The sequence below is a fragment of the Moesziomyces antarcticus genome (genome assembly GCF_000747765.1).
Source record: "Moesziomyces antarcticus DNA, scaffold: scaffold_v10017, strain JCM 10317, whole genome shotgun sequence".
In the NCBI taxonomy this organism is placed as follows: domain Eukaryota; kingdom Fungi; phylum Basidiomycota; class Ustilaginomycetes; order Ustilaginales; family Ustilaginaceae; genus Moesziomyces; species Moesziomyces antarcticus.
The window spans coordinates 296,862-316,919 of record NW_014638993.1 but is presented as its reverse complement, the minus strand read 5'-3'; the positions used below and the strand labels follow the sequence as shown (position 1 = coordinate 316,919).

Below are 20,058 nucleotides of genomic sequence, written 5' to 3'. Positions count from 1 at the left end.
ATACCCACCAACAACTCTGCACGTACGACTCGAGCTCGTGCAGATCAAGGTAGCGCAAGGCGTGGCGATCGAGCTGCAGCGTACGGCGATCGTGCGCATGGCCAGGCTCAACTTGGCTGCTTTTCCCAGTTGGTGGTGCAGCATGATCTCCTCAATGGTGAGCAGTAGTCGCAGCTCCAATTCTGCGTACACTTGCGAGCGGTGTACAGCACCATGTCGCCGGTGAGCAGTAGGCGCGGTTGGAGCACCAGTTTTACACACACAGTAGGCGCACGCAATCGCACATGCCAACGGGATTCGACGAGAGGCGTGCTTGATAGTGGTGTGGGGGAAGAGCCGAGGTTTGTTGGCGGTGGCGACACGGGCATGCACTGCACTGCACGGAAGGCTGGAGCTGCTGCTGTTTGCACATGCTACTAAGGGCATGCCGGGGGGAGGGGGTGGGGGGGAGGGTGCGTCGATCGTGTGTATCGCCCGGCTCGACTCGATGCTCGACCCAATCGCCGAGAGAACCGGGGGAAGGGGGGGGGGGGCAGATACAAGGCGTTGTAAAGCGTATACTCGAGCGTGTGTTTGTTCTGCTTGCTGAATGACCGACAAGGGCGTGAGTTGCGGATGCCACAGTTGTGCATCTACAATTGTCCGATATGGGATGGCGATGATCCTGACGGGAAAGACTTTGTCGTCGACACGCATCACTTTCTACCACCCCTTGACCGCATCACCGTCGATACTCCATGCCCCTCCGGCCCACGCCCCCATTCTGCACGCTGTTGCAATGTCAGACGGATGTCCTCGACACTCTGAAGCCTCACTCGACTCGTAAGCAACCGCTCTCCACCTTGCCCGCTTGAAAGGCGTGGTTAGCGCTGGCAGATCGCAAGTTGAGCCTCGTGTCTCCTGTGCAGTGTCAAAGTTCAGCTGTACGTTTGCGCACACCGTTTTACTCGTGGACCATTGATTTCTGCATTCGTATCGCGCAAAACAGCACCGTTCGAACTTTGGGAAGTGACCTCCAGTGCGCGGTGGCAGTCTCGGGCTCCCAGAAGCCGAGCGGTACAATCCAGCGCTGTGATGCACTTGGTCGATTCCGAACCCTACGCTCCCAGTCGGCAGTTTGGGAAAATGACCCGTTGGGGGGCAGTGCAAAGAAGCAGTGGCGGGCGCAGATTGGACCTAGCCCACCACACAGCTCTGTGACGATATCCGCACTTTCTAATGAAAGGTTTGGACGTGCGATTCAGCCTTGCAGAGGAGCCAGACGCTGCATCACCGATCTTGTCATGCAGGGTATAATGATGCGCCGCCATAGGCTGTGCAACGTCACCTTGCATTCGATCACAATTCCTCGCACTCATCGAGAGTACTGCGCAGCGCCCGCAAAAACGTTGGCAGCACTGCTCAACACCCACCCCACATCGCCTGCATTCGAGTGCCAGCGCAACAACTTGATCACTCGACAGAGCGGACAGAGTACAGCGTGGACCAAGAGCAGCTCGATACGAGATGCAGCCTCCCACTTCAACCAACGAGCATGCAGTGTCCTACACATTCAAACGGACGTCCGGATCCAGTCGACAGGGCTCAACCCCCGCAGCCCCACCAACAGTCACCACCCGCCTCGTCTCACCAACCTCAAGCCAGACCGCACACACCACCATCCAAGCGTACGGTGTTGTGCGCCTCGAATTGCAACCAGTGCAAAGGAGCGCCTGGAAGAAGACGCCGCCGCCGTCCTCCAACGTCCCGCTGTCACACATAACAGACTCCCGAAAAACAACCTCACGAGACCAAGAAGTGGAAGGAAGGTTAAGGCGAATTGCTACCAGTGCAAGTGGGGACTCAGAAGACACGACCGCCAGTGACCAGCATCTCACTGCCCCACGAATCGGTCTTCAGCCGACGGTCCCAACACGAATACAAAGACATGCGCCTCGAACTGCGAATTGCGACCAGCAGTGCGAATGCGGACCTAAAAGAAGACACGCCCAGTGCAGTTCTTGGCGCCGCACGCGCACTTGATCTCGAGGCGTTTGTGCTTGGTGGTGGCGGCGCGCGCGGCGTCCTGGGCCGAGGCGGTGACGGCGGCCACCGTGTCGCGGCCGGGCTTGGCGGCGGGCGGGTGCATGGCGGTGCGTGAGCGGCGCGCGGGCTTGGCCGGGCTCTGTGGCGAGGAGGCGGGCAGGTCGTCTTGGTCCACGGCAGCCGCTTCGCCTGCATAGCTGAAGCACAGCTCTTCGCCCGCCGCCACCTCTCGCGAGGTGAAGAACGCCAGGAGCGGGCGCAGGATCGAGGCGTCGTCGATGTATGTCGGCACGTGCAGGAGGTTGGGGTCGCACGAGTGGTTGAAGAAGCGCGTGTAGTTGCCCATCAACGCCGAGTCGACCGTGAGGCGCAACTCGTCCTCCATCTCCGAGCGCTCGTTGGCCATGACCACAATCTCTTGCTGCAGATCAGGGTCGTCGAGCGAGAGGAATCGCCACCCGGGATCTGCAAGCTCGTCCTCGTCGTACTCGTCGGGGAAGGTCTTGGTCGGATCGAGACGGCGCAGGCGCTGGCGCTCGCGCTCGGCCACCTGGCGCGCACGTTGCAAAGCTGCTCCGCGTTGACGCCGGAAGGCGTCTTTGTCCTGGCGACTCGCAGGCTTGCCATCGCTGCGCCGCTGCTCGGCCTCTTGCAGCTCGGTATCGCCGCTCGCGACGACGTGAACCTTCATGTACTCGTCGTAAAATTCGATGAGGTTGGCCACGCGCGTGACGTACTCGACCATCTTGCGCTCCTTAGCGGCACTGCCGCGATAGTCGTCGAGCTTGCCCGACTCGGCGAGCTTGCGCTCGAGGATCTGGCGCGTGAGATGCACCTTGATAATGTGGTTGTCCACGTCCTGTAGGTACGTAGTGCCCAGCTCCCTTTCGTAGATCTCGGCGCGTCGCTCGGCCTCTGTGTCCGAAAGGAGCTCGCCGCCGTACGCACCAACGAATGTTCCCCTTTTGAGGTTCTGAAGCGTCTTGATGCCCCAGCCCTTGCTCTCGGTCTTGTGAAAGGCGAGGGGGACCTTGCGACCCTTCTGCACCACACGGTTGTGGCAAGCGCTCGAGCAGCTGCAGTTCTTGTTGCACTCGAAGATGGGCTCGCCCGCGGGGACGTCGGGGTGGATGCGTCCGTAGGCGTCGTAGATAAAGTTGAAGTCGCCTGTCGGCTTTGACTTGTCGACACCGTCGTCGCCGTTGAGCATCCTTTGGTAGTAAGCGTCGACGAAGGGATAGCATCGGTTCGCCCTGCGGACGCATTCGCACGTGCGAGGATCGCACTCGTCGTCGGGGCAGTTGCATCCGCCGTTGGCGACGAGCTCGTCGGTGAGCGCGTAGCCGTTCACCTTGTCGAGCGGTTCGATCTCCCGAACGTGCTTGAGCGAGGGGTCGATGATGTAGTCGTCGACCCAGACAAAGTCCCACGGTGGGATGACTTCGCTGACGCTCGAGGCGTGCTCGTTGACGACGTCGAGGCCGAGGTTACCGAGCTCGCGTTCTTGGACGTAGGCGATGAAGAAGTCGAGCAGCCTCATAGCCTCGAGCTCGGGGCGGATCCTGGGCGGGTCTTTGGCCAAGCGCACCTGGAGCGCCAGGCCGACGTCGACGGGACGGGTGATGTCGCGGTACAGCTCGGAGCCGCGCAGTGTGGACAGCGCTTTGATCTCTGGACTTGCAAAGGTGAGGGGTGAGCGGACGACTTCAACTACATCGTCGTCGTCGTCGTCGTCGTCTTGGCTTGCGCGGTGGTCAATGCGATCGTACCTATCGTTGCGGCGGAATGGTTCCGGCGTCTTGGAGGAAGAGGCGCGCGACGGCGTGCGGACGGCGGCAAAAGACATGTTGATGGATGAACGAGGTATAAGAGGGGCGAGCTTGGCGTATCTGATGGACCGCGATGAGCGAGTTTGGAGAAGATGATGGAGTGCGAGGGGCGATATTGATGGAGAAGATGCAAAGCGCCGAAGGAGGAGATTGTGAGGCGGATTATATAGTATAGCAGCGACGTGGCTGAGCCAGGGATCTCAGAGCGAAGCCGGGCGGGAGGCGACGTTTCGATCGAGCGAGATGCGACGTGATGAGCCAAATGAAGGGTCGGCAGAGATGCCCTCGAGCCTAGCGCTGCTGCTCTCAAGCTCGAGCCAGCGAATCACAACTCCACCTAAGCTCCGAGGTTTGGCGTGACCGGGTGATGCGTGTGACGACAGGAAGACAGGATCAAGCTCAGCGCAGCGGCGAGGACAAGAGTTTCGGAAGCATGCCGAAAGAGCTTGCGGTGTTGGTCTCTGCGCAGCGGGGCTTGCCTTCGTTCTCGCTTTTGGCGCAGGGTTCAACACGTCGCTTCCAGAAGAACGCTGCGATGCGGCGTGTCCTTCTCGAGCAGCAAAGTCCATCGCCGATGTACCCGCCCCGATTACGCCAAATCGGCTCGATTCTGAGTGGAGGCGAAAGATGGGCGTCATGCAGGTGTGCAGCTGTCAGCCGCGTCTTTCTCGTGATTGCCGCCGCATCGGAAAATGACGTCCTTGCAGCGCGCTTTGCTAAGCCGAGCCGTTCCATCCTCGTCAGGGTCCTCGAACATCGGTGCCAAGCTGCAGGGTTGGTGTTGGCATCCAGCCAAGTTCGGGCATGACTAACGCTCCTCCGCAAGCCACCATTCCTCCCGCCTTACCGCAAAGAGACTTAACGCATTCGATAGGGGCCACCGTTCTCCTCCTCTCCACCATCATCGCATCGACCCTTTTGCGCATTCAGCCAAAGGACTCGGCACAGCTTGGATCTATCCTCCACTGACACTTTCTCAACATGTCGTCGTCCTCGGCGGCCAACGGTCAAGCCAATGGCGGGGCGCACACCAAGCCCAAGAAGCGCGTCATTGTCGTCGGCGCTGGTGCATCGGGCATGTCGGCATGCCACGCCTTTTCGCTCTCGCCCGACGAGTTCGAGGTGACGCTGTACGACAAGCAGTGCTCGCTGGGCGGCTCGGCCACCTCCTACCAGCTGCCCGACCCAGCCAAGTACCGCTCGCAATACATCAACGACGGCGTGCAGGGTGCCTCGCCCGTCTTCTACAACACGTTCAAAGTCTTCGAGCACGTGCTCGGCTTCAAGGCGCAGGAAGTGGGCATGCAGATCTCGTTCGGCAAGGGCAAGGATACCTTCTGGAGCAACGTGTTTCCCTCGGAGCTCGTCGAAAAGTACGCTGCGGACATCAAGAAGTTCGGCACGACGCTCAAGACGATCAAGCGGTTCGAGGTTCTCTTCGCCGTGATCCCCGTGCATCGCATGCTCAAGATGTTTGGGTTCTCGGACGAGTTTGGCGAGCGCATGGTGTACCCGCTCGTCGCGCTGTTCTTTGGGACGGGTAACGATACCAAGCACATCTCATCGGCGATCCTCGAGCGTGTTTTCCTCGATCCGAGCATGAGGTTGTTCGAGTTTTCAGAGGATAGCCTGCTCGCGAGCGTTCCTACGATGATGGCGTTCCCCGAACTCGCACGTGTCTACGCCGCGTGGCACGACGAAGTCACCAAGAACGGCAATGTGCGTGTCGAGGCCAGTCGCGAAGTGACGCACATCGAGCGCAATACCAAGGAAGCCCGCCGCCGAGGGGGTAACATCCTGGTAACTTCGCGTCGCGTGGATAAGGACGGCAAGCCACTGGCGACGGGCGATGACGAGGAGCGGGTGGAGGTGTTTGACGAGCTGATCCTGGCGTGTGATGCGGATACGTCGCTCAAGATCCTGGGCAAGGCAGCTACGTGGAAGGAGCGCAAGATCCTCGGCTCGATTGTGTATCGCTGGGACATTACCACTACGCACAACGACTACGACTACATGGACAAGCACTACCAGATGACGTACGACGCCAAGTATAACGCCAAGCAGCGCGACGACGAAGAGACCAAAAAGTCGTTCAAGTTTGCCGAGGAGAATTGGAAGCCGCTGTATCTGATCAAGATGTACGACGACGATCCGGCGCTCATCGAGATGTCGTTCGACTTGACGAATTATCAGCCGCAATTCAGCGGGTCTGGACCCACGGGGCCACGGGATCGGGGCGCGAGGTCTCCTGACTCTGCACCGCCTCGTGAGCGTCAAGGCCCCAACGGTCGACAAGGCGATTCGCAAGAAAAGCAGCTGTCGCAACTACCCTCCACCAACCCCGAGGATCTCAAGGATCCGCCCGTGCGAGACCACGTATTCCAGACGATCTTTTTGAACAAAGAGCTCGAGGATAAATGGACGCGCAACGAAATCGGCAAGGACAAGGTGATTCTCGAGAAATGGTGGAAGCAGCAATCGCATCGCTGGACGCACTATGCCTATGTCGTCCCCTGGCTTTGGCTGATCAACGGCGCCAACCACACGAATTACTGCGGAGGATGGACGCTCGTCAACATGCAAGAGGTGGCTATCGTTTCCGGCTACGCAGCGGCGGTTGCGATTGGGGCAAAGTATCCGTTCGAGGAGGATAAGGATTGCGCAAGGTTGTTCCATCTGTACAATGCACTGGCGCATCTGAGCTTCAAGAACGCCAAAAAGGCCCTCAAGGGTTAGAGAGCTGGAGAGGATGTAGCATTGCAATTTGATGTTTTTAGCTGGTTTTGGAGGGTGCGGTGGGTGTGGGGAGGAGGGTGTGCAGGGTGGGAATGAGCAAGAAGCGTCCCAGTGGCAGCATGATCAGCAGGGGTAGGAAGAGTTGGAGCGCGGTGGCGGGGATGAAGCCGAGGTAGAGCCGTTCGAACGTGAGGTGGATCGGTGCCGTGTCTACACCGTTCGAGGTGGACTGCAAACCCCCAAACACGGCCTCTGCCACTCGCAGCAATGTTGAGTTGTAATCCCGAGATGGGGGCATAGCCACGCCTGCAGGGTGGGGTACAATGTGCACAAACAGCTTGGTGCAGGGAAACATTGGCGGAGCATCGTGTGTCATGGCAATGGTATCGGCGGCCAAAATTTCGCCCGCCACCTGCGTGTGCACATCCTTAAACGTCACCCTCTCCCCCTCCCCCTCCTCCTCCTTCCCTGCATTTGCCTTTGCTTGTTGTGTCACGCCGTCGGTGGGGACGGGAGCAGTTTCAACCAGCTCGGCCTTCCACTCGACCCCACCCAACTGCAGTGCCTCTTCTGGGCCCATCACATGCAGCTCCAAATCCACCGCCAAATGGGCTGCCACCACCGCACGCACCGTAAACCGTCGTGTGAACCACCATGCGACGCTGTCGATCGTCTCGCGCACATACCGACCGCGCGGTCCTAACTCGGCGTACAACCGTGCCTCGCGTGGAGCCGGAAGCGTAAACTGCCCACCCGAAGAAAGGTCCAGGACCACCCATGCCCCCGCGGAAGATGCCGTCCCCAAAGTCCCCAGATCGAGCCCGAATAGAGACGGTTGTGCCCGTGCGTGCAGTACCGGCCTAACCCCACAACAACGTCAGTCCAAAGAATTATTGAAACAGTGCTTTATCGTACATGCTAGAGGGTGGGACGACTTACCACGAGGCCGAGAGCTGGTCGGCTGCCTTGGCGGCAAGGTGGCCGTACTCGTCGGCACGGCATCGCACAGGTCCAAGGTTGCGAATCTCGGTGTTCCCCTCCACCCCCTGCACCACTGCCAGCATGCCTGCAAACAGCGCGAACAATCGCAGCATCCTTCCCCTCTTGTTCCCCGCATTCTTGCCCCTCGTCGCCACGGCTGGCGGGGTTGTATCCTGGCGAAAGTCACTCTGGAACCGACGCCCGGTCCACTTCTCCCCCCTGCGCGAGAGACCGGGCGTAAGGGCGGAAACAAGCTTCCAGCCGGTCTCGACCACGAGTGCAACGAGGTTGATCCAGGCGTAAAACAGCATGGGGATCAGACCCATCATGAGGTTGCCCACCACGCCGCGACGCTTGATCGTATCGTAGATCTCGGTCTCCACAATCCGCTTCGCATCCGGATGTTGGTAGGGACCAAGAAGGCGGTAGAACGTGGGGAACGCCGCACCAAAGCAGTAGATCAGCGTGACCTTGAGACCGTACGTCCACCACAGCTGTGCCAGCGGTGGAGCGGTGCCCATATCGCGAGCAAGGGTGGAGACGTACGACGAGTAGTCGACGCCGTACTTGATCCTGGCATTCTCCTTGACCAACAAGTAATAATGCGGTGTCGAAAGGGGTGGTGGGATCTGACCCCGCAGGACGAGCGTCCAGAGCTGCGCCTGCATCTCAGCAATCGGCGGAATCGCTCCCACCCCAGGCCGCACAAACCCGATAAACGCCACACTCGGATCGTCGGCATCGAATACATCCCGACACCGAACGGTCGCGGGGACGGGGTACTCTTTGGAGAGAAAGTCAAAGTTCTGCGTGTATCCGGTGGCGTAGACGACGATGTCGGGTTTGACGGTGCGGTTGCGCATGCGCAGCTCCTCCTTGCGACCGTTGCGCACGAACTCTACCGTCCCATCTTCGTTGACTCGCGCGGGAAAAGGGGCTAGGTCGACCGACACCTCGTCGGGCTTGACAGTGGGCGGGTCGAGGTAGCGCGTAACCCGCTCGAGCAGGGGCGAGCGCCGTTTCCACCCGCGGTTGATGTAGGGCATCGCCTTGGAGCTCTTATTCAGAAACGTGTACGCGCGGCCCAGCCGGTGTGGCTCAAGCTCGCCCACCCACTGGTTGCATCCAGCCTGCGTACCTGTGAGCACCCAGAGCAGGCGCTTGATGACAAAGTCGGAAATGAACCAGCGCAGATGCGATGCTGCCACCCAGGGATGCACGTAGGCGGTCTCGAAGAGGTTGGTGATGAGGCCGTCGATGGGCAGGTTGCCGTCAAAGACGTTGCCGAGCACGACAAAGTCGGCGAGCACGGCGGGGAAAAGCAGAAAACCGGAGCGGGTGCAGAGGACGACTTCCTTGGCGCCGGCCTTGACCGCTTCGTACGCCATGTCCATGCCGGTCTCGCCGGTGCCGAGCACCATGACGCGCTTGCCGCGGTAGAGCGAGCGGTCCTTGAACTGGGACGAGTGGAGCGTGATGATGTCGGAGGCGGCGGTGGCGTGCTTTATGGGCTCGGGGATGCGCGATGCGACGGTCTCGTCCGAGCCCATGGGGTTGGTAACCACCTGATCGCCCTGGATGGTGGGTGGCAGACCGGGGATGTTGGGGAGCGCAGGGGTGACGTGGAGACCAGAGCACACGCACAGATGCGAAAACACCTCGGAGCGGTCTGCGCCTCCGTCTGCCGGAGCATCGAGCGAGCGGTAGCGCACCAGATGACCGCCATCGACACGCACCGACTTGATGACCTTGGTGTTCATGCGGAAGTGGCATCGTGAGCGAAGCTTAAAGTGGGTGGTGTAGTCGTCGAGATAGCGGACGTACTCGGCGAGCGTGAGGTGGTCCTTGTGATCGAGCGGCAGGCGAAAGTCGGAGAAGGAGGTAAGCTGTTTGGACGAGACGAGGGTGGCGTTGGAGTAGGAGCGGTAGCGGAAGGTGCCGCCGATGTCGTCCTCTGCCTCAAAGATGGTGATGACGGGATGGAAGTCCGGATGCGCATCGCTGGCTTCGAGGAGGGTTTTTGCGGTGACGAGGGCGCTAGGCCCAGCCCCGATGATGGCGACCTTCATGTGCGCTTGTTTCGCTGGGATGATGGTGATGGTGGTGGTGGTGGTGGTGGTGGTGGGGGCGGAGGGGATGTTGCATGTAAGCCTGCATCAGGGTCTAAGTTGGCTGTCCGATCCGTGCCCACGCGCGCGCCAAAAAGGGGTCCGCCTTGTCGATCTAACACTGTGAAACTCAGCCCCCACCGCAGTACTGACGAGGCGATGCCATGCTTAACTTTGCAGATCGGACGGGATGCGGTGCTTTCATGGTTCTGTGGCCGCAGATGTTTTTGGGCAAAGGAGGTTGGTGTAGAAGAGGAGGCTGCCCTCGGGAATCTCGTGGATGCTGCATCGTTGCCGGCGGGAAGATGGAGGCACCGGCTGTGCGGTGCCGGGAGTGCGTGCGAGGACAAGAAGGCTGGGTCGGAGCGAGCGGACAGCCAACGGTGCGTTTCGGAAGGGCGGTCGCCGCAGGTTCGGCAGCGTCGTCGAGGAGAGAGAGCGAGCTCGAGTGCGCGCCGAATCCAAGCTTCAACTGCACCTTGGACATGGATTCGCGACGCACACGGCACCACCACGGCACCACCACGGCACCACGCCATGCAGCTTGCAAATTTCCCCAACACGAGGGGAGAGAGTGGGTGAGTGAGCCTCGGCCCTAAAGAAAAACGAGTCGAATCGGCAGGCAGTTGGGCGGTGTGGGTGCTGCTCTACTGCTCAACTGCTGAGCTACGGAATTCCCAATTTTGCCGTTTGGCCGTTCGCCGCGTTGGCGCTGAGGAGAGTGGCGGTGAGTGTGTGTGGATTTGTGCCGCGTTCAATTCGAGTTGGGCGAGACGGGCTGCCTGTGTGTGTGGTGAAAGTAGTGCCACCGCTGCCCGCCGCTGCACGCCGCCTGGACTCGGCGACTGGGCTCCTCCGCTCCTCCGCTCCGCAAAGCTGGCCTGCAAAGCTCCGTTTGGCGTCGCGCCCCTCGGCTCCTCCTCCTCCTCCTCGTCTCACTCCTACCTTCATCCTCTCTCTCCTCCACCCTCGCTCGTCGACACCCTGGCCATACCTGCAAACCACGCCAGGCACTTCTCTTGCTCTACTACCACCCTCTCGTTTCGTCTTGGGTCGCGCTCGCTCGATTCGTGGTCGTACCGATTGCATTCGTCCGGTTCATCTCGCAGCTTCCATACATCCTTCGCTTCGCCCAACTCGGCAACAACCTGTATACATATAACCTCGACCCCTTCTCGTCTTCTTTCCAAAGCCGGCTGCTTGGCATCCTCTTTTCGGCCTCGCCTCAACCGCACGACTCCCGGCTCGCACACACTTCATCAACCCCTCTCGCCTTTCTCCCACGCTTCCACCGCTGGCCACCCGTCTTTCATCGCGGCTCGACCTTCATCGCCCGCACTTCGAAAGTCGCCGCATATTCACCGCTCCCTCGCATCGGCAATCTCTCCCTCTTTCGCTTGCCTCGAGCTTCAGCCAACCACAATCCCGCTCCAACATCCCACCACACACATCCCAGCACCAAAACCAACAACTTCCAGCATACAAATAGCCTTCTCACTTTGCTTTCGCGCCATCACCCTCCTCGTCATTCTTCCCTTGCGCTGCCTCATAGCCAACCGACACCCCCCACCCAACGCATCCTTGCATCCGTCTCCAATCCGCACGAATGCTCGTCTGACCTCGCATCCACACCAGCCCCCTTCCACAGGCTCGCATGCCGCCAACCCTCACAATGCGTCGGTCCACCCTCCGGCCACGCTCTCCCCGCCTACGCGCCCTCGGCTCGGCGCATACATCCAATGCTCCTCATCGCGATTCAATGCCACCCCGAACAACACCACAGCGCAACTCGCGCCACTCCCCCGCCTTGTTTGCCTCGGCTTCATCGCGCACTCGTCGTCGTCGGTGCACGCGCGTCGCCGCCTTTGCAACACACGCCGCCATCCTCGTATCCTCCATCCTCGTCTTTTCCCCCGCCATGATGGCGCCCGCTGCAGCACAGTCCGTCTCGCGTCTCGACACTCGCTCTCGCGCCGCCGCCATGTCAGCCAACCAGCACACCTTTGACGCCAGAGCCACTGCACCTGACTCCTTATTCGACTTCAATTCCCAACCACGGCCTGCATCGGACCACACTCTACCCGCCGCATCGTTTTCACACCCACCACACTCCTTTGACGACGTCGACGATCGGCTACCGCCAGAACCCCATCCGTCTGCCCCCTTGCATCGGCAGTATCCGCGACAATTCGACGACGAGTCCGCACTTTTCGGCGAACGCGACGTGTCCACCACCCTCAGCCCGCACGAATACAACGCAGCCACCTCGGCCACTCAGTCAGCACATCGCTACTCGCTCCCTTCCAGCTACCCCTCCAGCATCGCCTCGTCTTGGAGCAGGCCAGAGCGCAGCGTTTGGTTCCAGCAGAAGGCCATCATCATCACCTCCATCTTCTTGGCCATCTTCATCGTCCTCTTCATCGGCGCCGCCGTCTTCCTCCGCGAACGCAAGTTCGACGACGAACTCGCCGGGCTCGACGACGAAGAAGCGCTCGCACGCATCGAGGAGCGTATGACCATGGGTCGCTTCTCCGATCCCACAGAGAAGCCCGCCGGAGGAGGAGGAAGCAGATTGAAACGACGTCTGCGTCTCGGAAGGAAGCGCTCCGAAAAGGACTCGGTGGATCCGGATTCCACCGACCCGTCCACAGGCTCGTCCAGCGCACTTCGACGCAAGCGCTTCCTCGTCTCGCGCTGGACACGCACGCGCGACAGCAACGACACGGTGCGCAGCAGCAACGATGCAGCCTCCATCCGCTCCGGCCGCTCGGCACGACGCGTTGCGCTGGGCGATCCCACGGCACAGCAGACCGTCGAGGTCGTCTACGACAATACAGATGCCAATGCCGCCTCGAGCCACACGGCAACGTCGGCACGCGATGCCAACAGCGCCGACGACAGTCACGCCTCGGACTCGCGCACCAACCGTCCTCGTTCGCCACCACCCCCACATCCCGACAGCGCCCAGCTTGACGGCGACACTGCCACCTCACCCACGTCGGGTGCGAGCGCGCGCTCCCCCCGCCGCGCTGTCTTGGATGACACCGACTTCCAAGCCGCCGATGCCGCCGAGACGCACGACGATGATCTTCGCCACATGCCTCCCGCCTACATTTCGTCCGGCTCTGCAGCGCTGCCGTCGTCGTCGTACGATGGTGGTGCTTTGGCTGCGGCACTTGCTCGCGGAGATGCCAAGCACGGCATTCCGCCCCCGGCCGAGCGCGACACGAGCGTGCCGCCCGAAGTGTTTACCGCCGTGCTTGCAGAGTCGTCCGGTGCAGCGAGGGAGCAAGAGGCAGAGGCAGGGCCCACAGCAGCGCACATTGCCACCGACGACAAGGCGCTCCTGGGCGCGCTTTCGGCTGCGGCGAGCATGCCGTCGGCGCCGGCCACTTCGGAGGCCACGGCTCCTGCGTATGGCTTTGCGGGTGGCTCTTCGAGTGGGGCTGTGATTCTGCCGCCGACCGCACCCGTGCTCGAGGCAGATGCGGAAGGCTTCGAGTTGCCGCCCGACGAAGCGCAGGATGCAATGGGTGGTGGCAAGGGCAAGGCGAAGCAGACACCACTTGCTACGTCGAGCCTGCTGCCCGCTCCGCCGGCTGCGGTCCAAACGGCATTTTCGCCATTCGACCAGCCGTACCGATCCACTGCCCCTCCCGGGGCGCAGTTGCCGTCGTCACCGCCGATGGCACGCATTGGAGCCGGTTCGGATAGTGGAGGTGGGATGTCGTCGCGCAAGAGCGAAAAGCAAAAAGAGGCCGAGGAGGAGCAGCTGGCACAGCTCGTTGCGTCGCGTCCCGACGTACCGCGCTATGAGAGGCGGCAGAGCAGCGCAAATGGGGCTTCGGCGCCTGCGCTTGAAGAAGGAGCGGTGGAGGGTGTGGAGGAAGATGCGAGGGGTCTGCCTGCGTACGAGCAGCAAAGACGCGCCTCCCAGCCTGGAACCCGGCGGCAGATGCAGTTGACACCCACGGCTCCATCGGCTCCTTCGGCCCCTTCCCCTTCGGCAGATGGACTTGATGAGTAGCTAGTGCGAATGCATTGCCCTTTTGTACAACCAGTCGAGAGTTTGTGTGTATTTGTTTGTTGCAGGTGTGTGTGTGGGGGGGATGATTCGGAATTCGGAAGTGGAGAGCCTCTTTTGGCGGTTCCAACACGCGCGAGCCGGGCGGGGGGGTTGGATTGCGACCATCATCATTGCACTCTTTACACCGACGTTTGGGGCTGCGACTTGAAGGGCGCTCGCTCGGGTAAGGTTGTGTACCAAGAGCGTTTTTTGGGCCTTTGTGCAAAGTCGCCAAGAGAGGCAAGGTGGCGAGGCCAAGCGGGCGCAGTAACGACAGTTTGCAAGTTGCTTCACCAGCGTGACGTTGGGGATCCGACTCACTCTCTGCATGGTCGCACACCAGGAGGCATCGACGGCTTGCATAGCGAAAACTTCCACCCGCACTGCCTCATTGTCGCTATCTGGTCGGAGCAGCATTCGCACGCCAGCTGGACTCATCTCTGATACCTTGGTTGCGCCTTCCTGATCGCACCTTTTGCGGCTTAGACTTGGCCCTCCGGATCGCGGGTTCAACTCGATCCACACCGCACGACACCACACCAGTCCACAACGAACCTTTGGAGAATCCAATCTGCGCACTGCCTGACCGTGCAGCATCCTCACCTCCACTCAATCCTTCGCCTCGCGACCTCAAGCGCACCTGCTTGAAGTGAGGGGGGTTTGGCACGATGAAGGAGGCGTTCAGTATGCCGCTTCAGGGATGGGACGCCTTGCGGATCCTGACGCAAATCACCGCGCTACAATCGATCCACTACCTCGTCCTTGCTGCAGTTATACCGGCGTTGTTAGCGGTATTTGCAGATACGGCATCGTTGATGTTCGAGGGTGGCCCAACGCAGGTAGGGATGCTGTTTGATTGGCGACAACTTGCAGCCTACCCTACTTACGACTGGAATCCTCCCAAACGAGAATCGTGGGATTGGAACGAAACTTTAGTCGATGATCCGGTTATGGACCAAGCAGTATTTGCCCAGTGGAATCTGGACAACGTCTGGATCAACTCAACCAACATGCTTGATCATGACAACATCATCAGGGTCAAAGGTTCGACTGTTGTAGAGCCGAGTGGGGAGGGGGGTAGTGTGGAGGAGCGGGTGGAGCATTGGGAATGGTCTCACACCAAGGACTCGGCCCGTAGCTGGACACTCATGCTCACCTGGATCGCATCAATACCCCTCGACACAATCCTCCTAGTCTACCTAGTCCGTCGCCCCACTCACATCCTAGACCACACCGCAACATTTCACCTCGTCAACCTCGTCATCACCTCCCTCTACACCGAAAGCATCCCTACAAGCTTAACCTGGTACGCCGTAATGCTCGCACATGCAGCCGCTACCGTCGTCCTCACCGAACACGCCGCCATCAAGAGGGAACTCAACAGAAGCGTCGGATACAATCTCGTAGGTGCAGGCCATGAGGAACACGCCCAAATGGTCTGGGACGCGCGGCAGGATATCCCTCTCAAACCGTTGTAAGCCACACACAGAGGCACGAATGTATGCAAGCTTAAATTGTCGACGTTGCGGGCGAAAGCGGAGGTAATAAATGCGTGAATGGTGGCGACGGTGTTGCGGGCCCAATGCTTAGGCCGGTGCCGGAGCGCGGCGCTGTTGACAGTCCACGCCAGGATCCATAGTCCGTGCTGTGCCAGGTCGAAGCGCGATGGCCGCTGTACGGATGCTCGAACTCGTTCCTGTGGGATCGGCGGGCTAGTGCTTCGGCCGGTGCTTGGGGCCAAGTTTGAGCGCGGCGCTCTTGGTGAGCCAGTCGAACTCGCCGGGGGCAGCAGCGTCACGTCGGCGCGCGAGACGGCCAGCAAGGCCAATGGCACGGCTCGAGCCCGCAGCGGGACTGATGCGCGTCTTGAGTGGGCGAGAGGAGCCGGCGAAATTGTCGCCGCCGTCATCATCCTCGTCGTCTTGCGCAGTGTTGGCCGCATCCTCGTCATCCTGCGCAGTGTTGGCCGTGGGTGGGTTGGCGGCGAGCGGCGGGCGGGGCGGCCGGGTGGTGCGCATCGCGCCAAAGCCAGGCATGGGAAACAAGGTCTCGTCCGTCTCGTCGTCGAGGTTGAGCGGCTCGACGGAGAGTGAAAAGCGCGCGCGCTGCTTGCCCTTGCGTGTGCGGCTGGGCGAAGGCGCATTGTCGCGCGGCGTGGTGGGCGTGTCGTCGGCGTCCGGCGGCGGACTGCTGGAGCTTAACTCGATGGCATTGCGTGCGGAACGCCCGCGATTCAGCCGGTGCTCGGGCGTCGCAATGCCCGCCGCTTCGAGCTGCGCGGTCTGCGAGGCGAGGCGCGCCTCGAGGGCCCGGATGCGGCGTGCATCGTGCGAGGCTTTGTGGGACGGGCGCGATGCTTCGTCGCCGGGGGAGGAGCGTCTGTGCGAGCTAAAACGCTGCTTGAGCTGCGTGAGCTGTGCGGCGAGCTCGCAGCTCTTGGTATGGGCGAGGTCGCGCTGACGCTCGGCTTCTTGGCACTTTGCGCGTGCGTCGTTGACCTGCGTGTGCATCAGGCTGATCTGTGCGGTGGTGGTGGCGTGCATGCGGCCGACCATCTCCTTGTTCTCGATGCGCTCCCTGCGCACCTTTTCGAACATCTCGCGCTCGCGCGTACGCAGCTGCCTCTCGCGCAGCTCGAGCTCTTTGGCGCGCTCCTGGTTGTGCTTGGCAGATCCGTCGACTTGCTGCATCAAGGTGTTGACGTGATGCGATTGGGTCTCCACCTGAGCCTGCCTGGCCTTGAGGGTTTCGGCGTGCTCGTCGAGCAGCCTCTCGTGCTCGTCGAGAGTGTGTTGTGTTCGGGTGAGATGCTTGGAGACGTCGGCGGCTTGCTTGGACTTGAGCTCAAAGTCGGACTTGATCTTGTGCGTGGCTGCTGTGGCCGATTCGAGCGCATCGATGGCGCGGAGGAACTCGCGGAGGGAGAGGTCGTTGGAGTCGGTGGTGAGGACTTGGATGAGCCTGCGCACCTTGACGCCTGCTTTGAGGGTGAGTTCGTGGCGGAAGGAGTGAGCGGCCATGGCGAATTGCTGTATGGCTTGGGTGAAGTCGAGGAGGTTGCCGAGCAGTTCCTTGTGGTTTCGGGAGAGGTCGGCGTTGTCGGGGACGTGCTGGCCGAGGCTGCCGAGCGGGATCACCTCGTGGAGGTGCTGTCCGGAGAGGTAGGTTGTGAGCTCGTCGCCGTCGGAGGGATAGAGCTTGACCATCTTGCGAGGATCGGCTGAGATGGAGCAGAGCGGGCATCGTTTGGGCGAGATGTAGCCGGGAGCGCGGTTGGGACCGTAGAACCAAGTGGTGAGGCAGTCGTAGTGGAAGATGTGACCGCAGGCGAGGGCGGTGGCGCGACGCTCATTGCCGTCGGCTTGATCAAAGTCGTCGAGACAGATGCTGCAACCCATGGTGATGCTTTGAACCACAGGCGGAAGCGGGATGATTGACGAGGCAAGAGGCGAATGGCGTGGACGAGAAGCAAGTGGGGCGTAGCGAGCGCACGAGCTTTCAAGACGGCGATGGAAGCAGGTGCGGAAGCGTGTACGTGTGTGCGTGTGGGCTTCCGCACATTGTGGGTTCGAGTGCGGCGCAGCGTTGATGAAGCGGGAAGGCTCGAGGAAAAGGTGATGAGGGTGTTGGCAGGTGATCACAAAGGGGACCCTTTCCTTTGACTCGAGGTTCGTGCGTGGGAAGCGCGCTTGGCTGCTTCCGCGACGCGTTATTATAAACTGAGTCGCCTTGCTCCACACTCTGCGCTGTGACTTTGGTAAGTGCGGAAAGCTGGACCCTGAGAGTGGAGCGGAGAGACGCTCGGGAAGAAAGGCAAAAGCCAAAATTCAGCTTCGACACACTCTTTTTGCTTTCTTGATCGTCTGGCATCACATCACATCGAATCGCATCGCATCGCAACATCCGATTGCGACCCGACTCAGCTCTGCTCGGAGCTGGACCGCAACAGTCATGCTAGCTCCCAAGAGCACTCATAAGCGCAAGCGCAGCTCGGCACGCTCCGACAGGGCGCGCAAGCTCGGCGCAGCACGCTGGATCGTCAACCTCATCCCGCCATCCTCCGATCAACCCAGCAGCCCATTGTCGAAGCGCAGCCGCCGTCTCGAAGCGCTCGTTGATGCGCATCCTTTCAATTGCAGCCTCGAGATCATCCTGCCCCTCCTCGACTCGCAGTTCCCACCCACGGACCAGACCTCCTCGCTCCCGCCGCGCATCCAGGCCTTTGTCGACCGAGTTCACCACCATGCGTCGAGATATCGATCCTATCGCGCACACATACCTGTCAGCATGCTTCTCGATCCCATCTTTGTCACCGCCTACCTCAAGACTGGCTCGCTCATCGCACTCACCGCACCATCGGGTCCCGCTGGGCTCGACTCGCCGCCAGACGACACCGTATGCCTCGATGGCCAGGGAACGCTCGTGCTCTCGCTGTGCAAGGACACCTATCAGACCCTCGGCCTCACGGGCAGAGCAAGTCACTTTTCGCGCCTCTCGTCCGGCCGAGCAGCAGACCGAACCAGCGGGCCCGACTCGCGCTTCATCGTCGAGCTGCCGCTGCTATCCCCATCGTTCGTACCGGGCAAGAAGGGATACCAGCACGCACTCGATCGGCTGCGTGCCTGGGACCTCGCGCGCACGCGCAAGCTCGCTCAAGAGCATACAATGGCTCAGACACACGCATCGTCCAGCTTCCAGCCGGCGAACGGCAGTGGCGAGACTGTGACGAGCGACCACGCCACCTGGGACATGCTCTTCGTCTGGTCGCCGCCCGTCCATGCTGCGGACGAGATCTTGCAGGCAGACTCGTCCGACTCATCGGCGGCTAACGAACTCCGCTTTCCCGACCATCTTGTGCACCCGGGCCAGGTGCAAGAGTTGCGGATCCACGCTCCGATGCCCGTCGTGACCGAGTCCATTTGGGTGCCCAGGCTCGACGATCCCACGCAGCACGCTCTCTCACAGCAGCCTTGGAGCACAGCCTCTCCGTCAGAATGGCAGCACTTCCAAGACGATCTGCAAGAAGCAGTCGAGTGGGCGGGGCTCGCGTCGCTCGGCGCGAATGCGGTGCGCACCTACGCCAAGCCCGACTCTACGTGCGTCTATGCTGCGCCGCGATCCAGCCAGCCCGGCCGCACGCTTAAACTCACCCTCGCCGGCACGCGCGACAAGCCACTGCTGCTGAGCCCGCTGCTCATCGCGTACATTACCCGCGAGCTCGATGCGCTCGTTTCGGAGCTGACCTCAATCGGATGGGCGACCATGACGTGCGCCGGCTTTGCGCAGGCGCCGCTGACGTGGCGATCCAAAGTGCCGCTCAGCTCGGTGTACGGTGCGAAAGAACTGCCCGGCAACAAGGCCGCACTATCTCACCGCCAAAGCGAGAATGAAGATGTGGCGATGACGGACTCGTCCGAGGGAGAGGAGGACGACGAGGGAGAGAGCGATTCGTCGCTGGATATGGGCGCGCGCGTGGTTCGCCGCAAGAAGCGCTCCAAACGCAGCATCGGCAAGGACCACACCGAACACTCCTTTACGCCCAGCACGGGCGAGACGGGCTGGATCTCGTTCTGCCTTCCCCCCGTCGCCGAGGTGCAACGCAGTCGGTGGGTTCTAGTCGAGCTAGTTGGTACGGATACGCGGTCATAATGTGCACGCTGTAAGCCACGCTTTTTGTGCATGACTGTGCTTGCGATCAAGGATTGCTATTGACATCGTTGTGGGTGGGAAGAAGGTGAATTCGAGGGTGGGAAGCTAATCGAACGGACCGAGGTAGTCTTCCTTCATGGTGCCGATGGCGAAGATTTCGTTTGCATCCACTCTCGTTCCCACGATTTTGATCCTGACTTTCCTGCCCTTGACGAGTCGATCTGCGGCGCTTACAAACTCGGGCGGGTTTGCTTCTGGCTGGAACTTGTACTCGATGGGTATCAGATGGGAGCTGACAAAGATATTCAGCGGACCGACCTCTGCGAAGAAGCCCATCTTGTTGACATTCGTAATCTTGGCATCCATGACTTCGCCCTTGAACGGTTTCAGCACGACTGCTTGGTAGGTGCTATTGAACTCTGCCAATCCAGAGCCGGGAATGACTTTGCCCTGTCCAACGTCGATCATTCCGACCACCTTGATGATGTATCCGTATTTGCCCGTGCATGTTCCTTCGACGTCGTCGCGAAGCTTTTGGTTCAGAAACTCCACCATGGACGGGCCGAAGTACGACGGATGCAACTCCGTCTTGTGCGTGAGGTATTTGAGGAAGAACATCGTCCCAAGCCTATCTTCGTGCGGATGCGACGATTGGAGAGAGTGT

The 20,058-nt window shown here is 60.7% G+C and overlaps 8 protein-coding genes across 8 annotated transcripts, besides 3 other annotated features; 4 read left to right on the top strand and 4 right to left on the bottom strand.

Annotated features, from left to right (window-relative positions):
• Window positions 1-1,972: 1,972 nt before the first annotated feature.
• On the bottom strand, window positions 1,973-3,871 carry PAN0_017c5509 (histone-lysine N-methyltransferase SETDB2; the record flags this gene model as incomplete). The annotated part of the gene is made up of 1 exon (XM_014799083.1): window positions 1,973-3,871. One exon carries the CDS (start codon window positions 3,869-3,871, stop codon window positions 1,973-1,975), a length of 1,899 nt encoding a protein of 632 aa, XP_014654569.1.
• A 183-nt stretch (window positions 3,872-4,054) lies between these two features.
• PAN0_017c5508 (uncharacterized protein) lies at window positions 4,055-4,492 on the bottom strand (the record flags this gene model as incomplete). Its single annotated transcript, XM_014799082.1, has 1 exon — window positions 4,055-4,492. One exon carries the CDS (start codon window positions 4,490-4,492, stop codon window positions 4,055-4,057), a length of 438 nt encoding a protein of 145 aa, XP_014654568.1.
• A 343-nt stretch (window positions 4,493-4,835) lies between these two features.
• PAN0_017d5507 (nucleotide-binding domain-containing protein) lies at window positions 4,836-6,590 on the top strand (the record flags this gene model as incomplete). Its single annotated transcript, XM_014799081.1, has 1 exon — window positions 4,836-6,590. The coding sequence occupies one exon, from the start codon at window positions 4,836-4,838 to the stop codon at window positions 6,588-6,590; it is 1,755 nt and encodes a 584-aa protein (XP_014654567.1).
• A 37-nt stretch (window positions 6,591-6,627) lies between these two features.
• Window positions 6,628-7,450: a sequence feature (Protein overlapping with rRNA (PAN0_017c5506, GAK67279.1) was converted to a misc_feature.).
• Window positions 7,451-7,529: 79 nt separating this feature from the next.
• Window positions 7,530-9,722: a sequence feature (Protein overlapping with rRNA (PAN0_017c5506, GAK67279.1) was converted to a misc_feature.).
• Window positions 9,723-9,852: 130 nt separating this feature from the next.
• Window positions 9,853-10,166: a sequence feature (Protein overlapping with rRNA (PAN0_017c5506, GAK67279.1) was converted to a misc_feature.).
• Window positions 10,167-11,351: 1,185 nt separating this feature from the next.
• Window positions 11,352-13,706, top strand: PAN0_017d5505 (uncharacterized protein; the record flags this gene model as incomplete). Its single annotated transcript, XM_014799079.1, has 1 exon — window positions 11,352-13,706. The coding sequence occupies one exon, from the start codon at window positions 11,352-11,354 to the stop codon at window positions 13,704-13,706; it is 2,355 nt and encodes a 784-aa protein (XP_014654565.1).
• A 725-nt stretch (window positions 13,707-14,431) lies between these two features.
• PAN0_017d5504 (uncharacterized protein) lies at window positions 14,432-15,223 on the top strand (the record flags this gene model as incomplete). Its single annotated transcript, XM_014799078.1, has 1 exon — window positions 14,432-15,223. One exon carries the CDS (start codon window positions 14,432-14,434, stop codon window positions 15,221-15,223), a length of 792 nt encoding a protein of 263 aa, XP_014654564.1.
• Window positions 15,224-15,457: 234 nt separating this feature from the next.
• On the bottom strand, window positions 15,458-17,143 carry PAN0_017c5503 (uncharacterized protein; the record flags this gene model as incomplete). The annotated part of the gene is made up of 1 exon (XM_014799077.1): window positions 15,458-17,143. One exon carries the CDS (start codon window positions 17,141-17,143, stop codon window positions 15,458-15,460), a length of 1,686 nt encoding a protein of 561 aa, XP_014654563.1.
• Window positions 17,144-17,696: 553 nt separating this feature from the next.
• PAN0_017d5502 (uncharacterized protein) lies at window positions 17,697-19,394 on the top strand (the record flags this gene model as incomplete). The annotated part of the gene is made up of 1 exon (XM_014799076.1): window positions 17,697-19,394. One exon carries the CDS (start codon window positions 17,697-17,699, stop codon window positions 19,392-19,394), a length of 1,698 nt encoding a protein of 565 aa, XP_014654562.1.
• A 105-nt stretch (window positions 19,395-19,499) lies between these two features.
• On the bottom strand, window positions 19,500-20,012 carry PAN0_017c5501 (RNA polymerase II subunit; the record flags this gene model as incomplete). Its single annotated transcript, XM_014799075.1, has 1 exon — window positions 19,500-20,012. One exon carries the CDS (start codon window positions 20,010-20,012, stop codon window positions 19,500-19,502), a length of 513 nt encoding a protein of 170 aa, XP_014654561.1.
• Window positions 20,013-20,058: the final 46 nt, after the last annotated feature.